At 35.5% G+C, this 11435-nt stretch overlaps 1 protein-coding gene and 1 long non-coding RNA gene across 2 annotated transcripts; one reads left to right on the forward strand and one right to left on the reverse strand.

The window, feature by feature from the left end:
- Positions 1 to 2652: 2652 nt before the first annotated feature.
- Positions 2653 to 3918, reverse strand: LOC130498138 (uncharacterized). The gene is made up of 2 exons (XR_008937064.1): positions 3521 to 3918; positions 2653 to 3144 (listed from the first exon to the last, which is right to left on the reverse strand). It is a non-coding gene; the product is annotated as an uncharacterized LOC130498138 (long non-coding RNA).
- A 1495-nt stretch (positions 3919 to 5413) lies between these two features.
- LOC108817640 (uncharacterized) lies at positions 5414 to 10515 on the forward strand. Its single transcript, XM_018590380.2, has 8 exons — positions 5414 to 5768; positions 5896 to 7037; positions 7182 to 8505; positions 8676 to 8955; positions 9124 to 9231; positions 9317 to 9595; positions 9733 to 9876; positions 10002 to 10515. Exons 2-8 carry the CDS (start codon positions 5915 to 5917, stop codon positions 10188 to 10190), a joined length of 3447 nt encoding a protein of 1148 aa, XP_018445882.1. The 5' UTR covers positions 5414 to 5768; positions 5896 to 5914; the 3' UTR covers positions 10191 to 10515.
- Positions 10516 to 11435: the final 920 nt, after the last annotated feature.

Here is an 11435-nt window from a genome sequence, read left to right on the forward strand (position 1 = left end):
TATATATACTAGATCTAACGGTATATATAAACTAATAAAAGATAATTTAAAAAGCATAAGCCGCGCGTAGCGCGGCGAAAAGATCTAGTTTTTATAATTTTAAAATAAGGATCCTAACTATGTATGTCTTTGACAAAATAAGACCCTAGCTCCTTAAAGAAAATTACTGAAAAATTGAAGGACCTGGTGCAAAAGCACTCCTAGCAGATGTGTATAGCCGGTACTGACAGAGATAGCAAGCTTCATCTTTAGATCTTATTCCTGTAAAAGAGCGTCGGCTATGAAGCACCACCAGTCCTCCGGAATCTTTTAAGATCCAAGCAGCACCCATCTCCATTTTCCTCTTGGTCCACCGCATCCCAATGCTACACTGAAACATCTCCCTCGGTGTGTTACTCCTCTCAGCATAATACAGTGTAGCATCCCTTGCAGTCCCACTATCACCCCTTTGCTCCACATTTTACTTATTCTGTACATAAATTCTATAGACCAAACCTTGTATGAGGGAAAACCAATAAAAACAGAACATAGCATTTTGCTTCGATCTGGTAGATGTCGTCCAAGTAATAACAATGAACGGAGAACGGAGAACAAAAACAAAACTTCATTTGCAGAAAGATGGACTAAACAAACATACAGAATACAAATAACATTTAACATCTTCCTTTTAGTAGACAAAGGAAGTTTCTTATATATATTACTAGAGTCGGCCCGCCCTATGGGCGGAAAGTTATAATTAAAACTATTTTATATGAATTTAGCGGGAAGTTATAATTAAAACTGTTTTATATGAATTTATATTAATTTTATAAAACATTTAAAATATTATAAATTGAAATGTTATTATAAACAAACAAATAATAAAAAGAATTTTGATATTATATTGTTGTTTTTAATAGATATTTTTTTGTTTGAATTAAAATGACAGTAACCTTCATTATTCTCTATTTTTTAAAGAATACAAAATTAGTAAAACATAATTTTGAAAAGGTAATAATATATATTAGTATTATTTATATTTCAATCTGACATAATAAAAATATAAATTTTAAACAAATAATACCAAATTTATTTCAAGAATATTTAAGTTTTAAAACACTTCTACACAAAATATTTCTTTCATGATAATAAATTAGTCTATCTCCAAACTAAATCATTTAAAATATAATAGAAAATAATTAAAATATAAAATAAAATATAATATCATTTAAAATCATGTTCTTTCATGATAATAAATAGTTTTACTGGTAATGTTTTGTACCTTATTATATCTTTTGTTGAACTCTGTTTAGTAACAAAATTATCTGTTAGGAATTCTTCTCATGATATTTTAAAATATTGTTTGAAAAATAGTATTTTATAAATTAATGAAATAGTATACTTTTCTAGCAAATTTTTACTTTAGTTACATATACCACTTTCATATCAAATAATTTATTGGAGGAAGTATAACATAACTAAAAATGAAGAATAAAAAAGTATTTAGTTTATTCTCAATTGAAAGTGATTTTAATATATATTCACCATTTGTTTTTGTTATTATTATTTGAATTTATAGGTTTATCTAACTATTAAGAATTTTGTTATTTTTAATCATGTAATTATTTTACATTTTTCATTCCTCGTTTTGCCTCTATAATAATAAATATAATAAATTATTCAGAATTACATTTGAGATTCAACACATAATTTTTTTCTCTCTAATATTAATTTGTTTCTGAATAAGTTTTACACATTTTCTGTGAAATCCATTGTTTTAAATTATGCAAAAAGTAAACTTTAACTATCATTTTTATTCAACTTTATATCTTACTACATAAATATTTAATTACTTTTAAGTTATATAAAAAAACTATTTAATAAGTAGATTGTTTTTTCTAGAACTGGATTTTTTTCTTCAATAGGGCTTTTTGTATGCACATTTTTTAAAATATTGGTCTAGACAATACGGAAAGAAATAACTAATTCATGGTAACATAGAAATTTTTTTAAAGTTAGATACCCATCATGACAATATAATACTGAGAGTTGCTATTTTAAAATATAAATGTTTGTTTAAAACTTGGCACGTACTTGAAAAATATTATGATAAACCAACAAACTCGCTGGGCACTTAGGAATGTTCATGTATATAGCACTTAGGAATGTTCTCTCTAGTCATCTAGGTTCTAGGTTCTCTGTTCCTTTTCTGTTTCTGATTGAGTCAAGCATTTTTGTGTTCTTCTATCAAATTCACAAACTGTGAGATCTCAGCTTTATTTAACATGTAAAACAAAAAGTTTGTATAAGAGGAACAATGGAAACTGAATATAACACTTTCACTAATCCCATTTACAATTTAGTGAGTTTGTTTTAATCAAGATCTGTCAGATTGCTGGAGCATGTACATAACTTGAAGCTTGCCATTGACCTTCTCTAGGAGAATCTTCTTAAATAAAGCAGTGCTTACTTATATATTTTGACATTTTAATAAACTTGAACATATTTTCATAAACTTGAACAGAAACAATATATGAATTAGAAGATGATTCAGGGATTAAAAAGCGTTGGAACTTGGTTTTTCCACTTTGGTAAACTCAAGCTATGTTGGGAAAGACCACCCTTTTAACTATTTTTTTCAAACTCGACACGATCGGTTATAAGCAGAACGTATCACAGAAGCACAATTATATTGGCAATAGGGTAAGCCTGAAATATGTTCTCCATGAAGTTTCAAAATGGTTAGTAGGAAGTAAAACATGTATTTTTCTAAATAGCATCAACATTGCCTGCAAATGGAATAAATGGCAATGCTCCAAAATGTAATAAAGACATACATTTTTAGACTAAACTCAAAGCTTCCACCGTTCAAATCATCTCCTGGACCACTGGACCACCGTTGCCGCTCTGATAAAACCAAGACGCACAATGTTACTTTAACATACAGAAGAGCCGTATCCAATGTAGTTACAAAATTACATCGACAACAAAGTCAGAGAGTCGAAGACGCTGACGCTCGTCGAAGATGCGTGAGATTGTGAAAGTTTGATTGCTTCGCAGTATAACTGAAACTGGTCAGGCTGAGCTGGAATGTGTATGTCTTGCTAACAATGTCGGTAATAAACAGGGGAGCTGAATATCATCTGGGTTCGCAACACCTCCAGCCTATAAGACAGAGTATAAAAACAGCTTCATCAGCAACACTTAACTCCGCACGGTATCAAAATTCAAGCTTCCTAAATAAATAAACAGAAACAAAATAATCTTACATTAACAAACAAAAACAGAAACAACAAACGAAAGCAAAATCATCTAAAGCTTTCTAAATTAGCATACGGAACCAAAATCATCATCCATCAACAAAAAGAATAGAGAAAACGAAGCCAAAATCATCTAAACTATATCAATAAACAATACCCAAATCATCTTACATCAACAACAAAAACCAAATCAACGAACGTAACCAAAATCATTCTGCTGTAAAACAGTTTCAAGAGTTATTAGGATTTGTAGGGATAATGTTCACAGGATGAAGCCATACCTATTTTTATAGTTGAGATCCACTGCCTGTAAGAAAGATAAGAATCATTGAATAGCGTCAAATCAATGCAACTTGTAACGCCTTCGAGGAGGGGAGAAGAACCGCAAACGAAACGACATAAAACCGGAAAGGACGCAAAGATTACTCATGAATACACGTCTCTTATAACCTTTCAGAACATCTATTTTTGGTTGATCGTAATAGGAATTTGCAGGAGAAGATGAACCCTAAATTTGAACGGCGGCTCCACGTTGAAATATTTAAGGTGGACAAGGTTTAATTTGTTTATGCCCAGATGAAGTTATGCAAAGCCCACAAAATAACGGTGAAAACCCAAAACAAACGTAACAAATCGGATGATTTATAATGAAGAAGACACGTGTTGCTCTCTTAGTAAATGAATTAGTGACCTGGATGCTGATGTGTCAGTAGGAGGGAACCAACCCTTCTTTATATATATAGATTGGCGTTTGGAGAATCATTAGAGTAGTTCATAGAGAGCTATACCATTTGTACCAATTCCAATCTCAAACCTTAATATGTATCTGAAACACATTAAAATTTTATTGAGTACCTAAAATAATTATTTATTATATGGATAATTAACTATATTTATTATAGTGATTCTCAAAACAAAAATTTATTGAAAAGATTGTCAATATTTTGACATTAATCAAGTATAAATTAATATTTTAATAGAACTGATAGTCCGATTAATATATAAAACCGAAACCATTTCAGATTCAACCGGATCTTGAACATGTAACTAAATTCAAACTGAACATGATTAAACTCGAACCGAACTTGAGTAAACCCAAACCACGTTTAATCCGAATCTGAAATTCATTAATTCAAAAACTCAAAATCTGAATGAACCCAAACCAAAATTCGATTGAAACCTCGATTAGCCATCTCTAGTTCAAACAAAGAAAAAGAGTGAAAACATTTACCGTATGTCTCATTCTTTTTATTTTGGTCATGATTTAAGGAAAAAAAGATTAACAGAGGAAAACTACAAATACTATTTCTTGAAGATGGCTCGAAGCAATTATTTTCAAATTCAAATAAAGTTACTGCATTTATGTTTAGAGCATCTCCAACTCATTGCTATTTTCACCTCTATAATAGCATTTAGAGGTGAAATTACTCCAACTCACCTCTATTTTTTCCTCTATAATAGAAATCTCTATTTTTTCCTCTATTTATAGAGGAAGAAATAGTATTTCTCTATTTTTTACTCTATAAAATAGAAATTGTTATTTTAAAACAATACATTGGAGCATATCACACCTCTATTATAGAGTTCCTCTATTTTAGAGTTAAAAATAGCAAAATACATTAGAGATGGTCTTATACTTATATTTATTTACTAATCTGAGTAGCGAGGAAGAAAGAATGATATATATTGAACAATGATTCCTGATTCGGTTTAAGAGCATCTCCAACCCCACTGCAAAATTTAATGTAAAATGGAATGGAGAATGCAGTCATGAACAAACAAAAAAGGCATTACAGTAAATTGGAATGAAGAATACCTTTTTTGTTTGTTCATAACTGCATTCTCCATTCCATTTTACAGTAAATTTTGCAGTTAGTGGGGTTGGAGATGCTCTTTACCGTTAAAAGAAAAAACTACTATATGTTGTTTTTCTTTTCTTTTGGTCATGATTCAAGGAAAAGAAATCAACAAAGCAAAACTACAAAGCTATTTCTTAAAGACTTGTTCAGTTTTGGCTTGAAGCAATTATTTTCAAATTCGAACATATTTTATTCAGCTGTCAAGTTTTAACTTCTAGTTGTCTAACTAACTATTTAACCTGTTTGTGTAAGAAAAAATATAAATCAACAAATCAACAAATCCGAAAAAGGATTTCGAATCTCATAGTTTTGCAATATGTGGGTGCGTACTTTAGCAAATGTGTCAAGAGAGTGGCGCAAATAGAATAAGGGACTGGGAAAAAAAGGAAAGAAAGAAAAGAACCCTAATTTAAATTTAGGAACTTTAATTTCTCCAGTAAATGTCCCCAAAAGAATCATTACATCCATTGAAACCTCAAACGTGTCTTCGCTCTTCTTCGATCTCTGTAACCGCATTCTCCCTTCTCTGTTTCATCTCTTCGTTGTAGGATCCACCTCCCTCTTCCACGCCTTTCCTCTTCTTCTTCCTCGGATCTCCAGACTCTTCGATTGGAGCTCTGTATTCTTAGGGTTATTGGGACCTCCTCGCAATCATTCCGTATGAGCAAACGTGAGTCCTCTGTTTCTCGCAGCTAATCATTTCTTAAAAAAATGTGTCTGAAAATATCGGATTTTGATTCTTAAAATTGGTTTTGTATGTAATAAAGTTTCGATCTTTATTAAATGTTTGGTTATAGGATTGGTGGGTCAACAACAATGACGGACCAAAGCTCTGTAGATGGGATTCTAGACTTTCTCAAGAAGAACCGTTTCTCCAAAGCAGAGGAAGCTCTCCGCAACGAGCTCAACAACCGTTCCGACTTAAACGGGTTCCTTCAGAAGCTCATCGTCGCTGAGGAGAAGAAAGATTCAAGTAAAGGTTTGGAGCCAAGAGATAGCGAAGTCTCCAAGGAGCTGATTGTGAAAGAGATAGACTTTGGGACTGGGGTAACCAATGGGTCTGTAACCAACAAATGGGAGAACGGTGGTGAGAAAGCTAGCAAGAAGGTTATATCTAGGGAGATGAGTTTCACCTTCTCTGAAAACTCAGGTGATGCTGCTGCTGCTGCGCGTTCAGGTAACGGTACCTTGGACTCTTGTCGAAACGTTGATGATGTTAGTGGTAGCAGCAGTTTGGTGGATTTGTGTGCATTGGAACAGTCACGGCGTGGTGATGTGGTTGGTATTGATAAGAAGGTTGTGGAGACTGGGGAAGATATTGTTTTCTTTGGTAATAAGAAGACTGGTTCCTGGTCTGGGAGTACTAGTAAAGGCAACTCCGGATCCAAAACAAATGAGACTGCTGATAGGGTAATTGAAAATTTTGGAAAGCATGAAAGCTATATGGGCGGCAGCGTTCTCTTAAGAACTGAAGATGTGGTGGATACTTCAACAACCTCGGAGAGCTGGAAAGAGTGTTCTGTGGAGACTCTTTTTCAATCTTCGAGAGGGGAGGCTTCGACCAGTTACAATCTCGCTGCTACCAGCTCGGACAAAAGAGAGGGGAAGAAAAAGACAGAGGTTAGTGACGTGAGGGCGGCAATCAAGGAGCAGGAGAGTGAGGTGGCAAGAGCTTTATTCTTTGGTAAAACTCAATCTACTTTTGATGACAAGAGCATAAGCAGCTTAGGTTTCCCGCTTGTCTATGACGCAAGGAAGGAAGAGTTCCCTAGGTTGCCTCCTGTTAAGCTCAAGTCTGAAGACAATCCTCTGAGTCTTTACTGTGAAGAAAAATTTGAGCGTGATGGTTCAGGTTCAAGGCTAATCAATGATGATGAGGATGCCCTTCTCATAGGTTCATACCTTGATGTTCCTATTGGACAAGAAATCAGCTCATCAGGTTAGATTACATGACAATATAAACATCTGACTACTGTATGATGGTTAGTTTAAGTGACAGTGCATGTGGTCTCTTGTTCATAATTATACTCTCCTCTTTGTTTTGAATTTTATAAGTTTTTAATCTCTCAATGGCTTCATATAGGTGGAAAAAAATCTGCTGGGGGAAACTGGCTTTCAGTAAGTCAGGGAATAGCAGAGGATGCATCAGATCTTGTTTCTGGCTTTGCTACCATCGGTGATGGTTTGAGTGAATCTGTTGATTACCGTAATGAGTACTGGGACTCTGACGAGTATGAGGATGACGACGACATTGGTTATGTCAGACAACCTATCGAGGATGAAACATGGTTTCTTGCCCATGAAATTGATTATCCAAGTGATCACGAGAAAGGAACGACCCGGGGAAGCCCTGATCACCATGGAACAGATGCAACCAAAGACGAGGAAGATCAGTCTTATACAGAGGAGGCTTCTTATCTATCCGGTGAACAGTACACTCAAGCAAAAGATACTGAACCTATTTCTTCAGAGAATGACAGAAGACTTACCGTCTCAGAGATCTATCCAGATAGCAAGAAAAATGATTTGATTTCCCAGTATGATGGGCAACTGATGGATGAAGAAGTGCTCAGTTCGATGCGTAACGAGCCTGTTTGGCAGGGGTTTGTAGCTCAGACAAACGAACTTCTCATGATGGGTGGTGGTGATAAGAAAGTTCATAGAAAATCTCATCTTGATGATGTTTGCCTCGAAGATGACCAGCATGATTCGGTCAGGTCAATTGGTGTTGGTATTAACAGCGATGCAGCTGATTTTGGCAGTGAAGTGCGTGAAAGTTTGGCTGGAGGGAGCAGTGAGGGAGATTTTGAGTACTCCCGTGATCATGATGCTGTAGTATCCAGGTTTAAACAGCTTTACTCTGAGTCAGAGAAGAAACATATTGATGGGGAAAGCAAGAATAAACAGAAAGGAAGCAAGAATGATGGTCCACATTACATTGTAGATAATGATTCAGGAGAGAGTTTTCATGTGAAGAAGACGCAAACTGATGGAGGTTTTTCGTTTGGCAGAAAGGATGGGCAGTTGATGCACGCAGAGTCTAGTAAATCATTATGGTCAGGCAATAATAACAAAACGGCAACCAGAGATAAGAACGCTGAACGTTCTAATGATGATATGGTTGCAACTTGGAGACGGAAAAGTAGTGATTCGTCAAGTTCGGTGAAAGAAGAAGACCTAAAATCTGTAAACTCATCTCCCTCTTCTCTGTCAAATTATGCTTGCGAAGAAAGAAAGCATGCTGATAAAGAAGATGATAGAAATGATAGCAGTGAAGGAGAGGACGACAATGTGACAGCAATTGATGATGAAGAGGCAGTGGCTGTCCAAGAGCAAGTTAGACAAATTAAGGCACAAGAGGAGGAGTTCGAAACCTTTAACCTCAAAATCGTGCATAGAAAAAACAGGTAAGCTATGCTTTGAACTTTCTTTCTTGTCCTGTATAAGAGCGCATGTATTTCTACGTCTCTGGTTGTTCTGTTCAAACCAGGAACATCATGTTCAGTAGAAATGTGAATCTTATATATAGCTGAGTGCTGCTTTCTTATTCTTTGTTTGATAATTTTTGTTTAATCAGGACTGGTTTCGAAGAGGAGAAGAACTTCCACGTGGTTTTAAATTCGGTCATTGCTGGGCGTTACCATGTGACTGAGTACCTTGGATCAGCAGCCTTCAGTAAAGCCATACAAGCGCATGACTTGCAGACAGGAATGGACGTCTGTATAAAAATCATAAAGAACAACAAAGACTTCTTTGACCAGAGTCTTGACGAGATAAAACTTTTGAAGTATGTCAATAAGCATGATCCTGCTGACAAATATCATCTTCTCCGTTTGTATGATTACTTTTACTACCGGGTAAGTGATCATGGCTCAAGAAATATGCGTCTAGTTTATGTAATTCATTTCATAAATGTTTTGCTTTATTGTTCCTGTTATGATCTATACAAGCTGCACACTCATCTCTGGGTTAGCTGTCTGAGGGGTTGGTTTGAAAATAACGGTTTATTGGGCTGTATTTTGCAGGAGCATTTGCTAATTGTATGTGAACTTCTTAAGGCCAATCTATACGAATTCCACAAATTTAACAGAGAATCAGGCGGTGAAGTTTATTTTACAATGCCAAGATTGCAGGTTAGTCCGTTTCATCATATTACCATTTAGCCATAGTTTCATATCTAGCAGATTCCTGATCCCTTGTGGACTTTTTTTTGTACAGTCAATCACTATCCAATGCCTTGAAGCACTTCAGTTTCTACATGGCCTTGGGCTCATACACTGTGATTTGAAGCCTGAGAACATATTGGTGAAAAGCTACAGCAGGTGTGAAATAAAAGTCATCGACCTTGGTAGTAGCTGTTTCGAGACGGATCACCTATGCTCCTATGTCCAGTCGAGGTCGTATAGAGCACCAGAAGTCATTTTAGGACTTCCTTATGATAAAAAGATAGACGTGTGGTCTCTTGGATGCATTTTAGCTGAACTATGTACAGGCAATGTAAGTACTGTGTTTCCATAGTGCTTGCTAATGCATCAAATCCTATCATGTATACTAACGTTTGCTAGAGATAAAAACGTTATTACTATGTCTTGGAGTTGGTTGTTTGATTTTGTGGGGGTTTGTTGTGTTTGAAGGTTCTTTTCCAGAATGATTCTCCAGCAAGTTTGCTTGCAAGGGTTATGGGAATCGTAGGAAGTATCGATCATGAAATGCTTACCAAGGGACGTGATTCCCACAAGTACTTTACTAAAAACAGAATGCTCTATGAGCGGAATCAGGTAAGAAGAACTCCATAAACTCTTTGCAGCTCCTTCATGTTGAATGATATAATATATGCTGCCTGCTAATAAGAACATTTTTTTCTAAAAAAGAAATTTAATACTTTTTTTTATTTGGTTTGCAGGAAAGCAATAGATTGGAGTACCTGATACCTAAAAGAACATCACTGAGACATAGGCTGCCAATGGGAGACCAAGGATTCACAGACTTTGTGGCTCATCTTCTTGAGATAAACCCAAAGAAGCGTCCTTCTGCATCAGAGGCTCTCAAGCACCCTTGGCTTTCATACCCATACGAGCCTATCTCTGCTTAAAAATCTCCTGAAACGAGTGAGTTACTTTACTCTGGCTAGCAGCAAAAACAGCTGATTAGTGGGGGAAGAACCTTGTTATCTGTGCAATGTTCAAGCTTGACCCATTAAAATGTAAGTTTTTCTTCCCTTGTGACTGACTGTCTTCAGTCAAAAGAGGTTTGTGTGTGTGCAAAGGTGAGATGACAAGAAAAAAGCTTTTGTGAAATTTAATTAGATCATGTAACACTGTTGTTGTTGTCAAACTTGTGATTATTATTATTTTTTCTCTTAGAACAGATTGTAGCGAGACTTTTTTTCTTATTATCTGATGATCATCCTTACTCCTTTTGATTATTATTATTATTTAAGAATGTTGGATGTTGTTTTCCATTGTTACCATTATATTTTGACTGCGATTGATACTATAAAACGGTTGTATTATAGATACCTTGGCTTAAGAGCAGTGATGCAATTACGTCCCAATACACTGCACTAATCCTCGATATTACCAACCACATTTCATAAGCTTTAGCTTAGAGCCAGCCTTGGCACGAGGCACCTACCTACCTGCATTTCATTTCATTACCTGTACATGGATCTGATTCTTATTCCTCATAAGGTTTTTATTCGGACAATAATTGTGGAATCAGCCCCCAAACGGATGCTCACTGCATATTATGCTCGGGCCATCTGGAAACTAGAGAACATCTTTTTTTCAGCTGCGTTTATTCTCAGAAAATCTGGAAGAGATTAACTATGAAGCTGTTGGGACCGCGCTATACAGAGAGTTGGAGCTGCATTCTAAACTTATTGGCAGAGACAGGACGAAATTCCACTCACATGTTTCTGCTTAGATACGCATTTCAGTGTTCTATCCACTCCATATGGCGGGAAAGGAATGGCAGAAAACATGGTGAGACGCATCAATCATCGGAAGCTTTGCTTAAATTCATTGATAAAGGAGTGAGAAACCGCATCTCTTCTCTGCGAATGGGAGGAAGAAGAAGCTTTTCCAGAGCTCTAATGGTCTGGTTCGATACGAAAAGCTAGTGGAGAGTTAAGTTGATTCTTTTCTACTTACACAATCTCAAAAACAAAGTCACACTTGTTGTAGAAATGTTTCTTTGATTTGAATAAATTTAACATTCTTTCAAAAAAAATAAATGGTGGAATCTGCAGGATGTGGGGAACGTTACTAGCTGATTTGGTTATTCAGAAGCTACCCTAGAATCTTACGAGCAAGTTACGCGTTACTTTTTTATTTTC

This window comes from Raphanus sativus, chromosome 7 (genome assembly GCF_000801105.2).
Source record: "Raphanus sativus cultivar WK10039 chromosome 7, ASM80110v3, whole genome shotgun sequence".
NCBI classification, from domain to species: domain Eukaryota; kingdom Viridiplantae; phylum Streptophyta; class Magnoliopsida; order Brassicales; family Brassicaceae; genus Raphanus; species Raphanus sativus.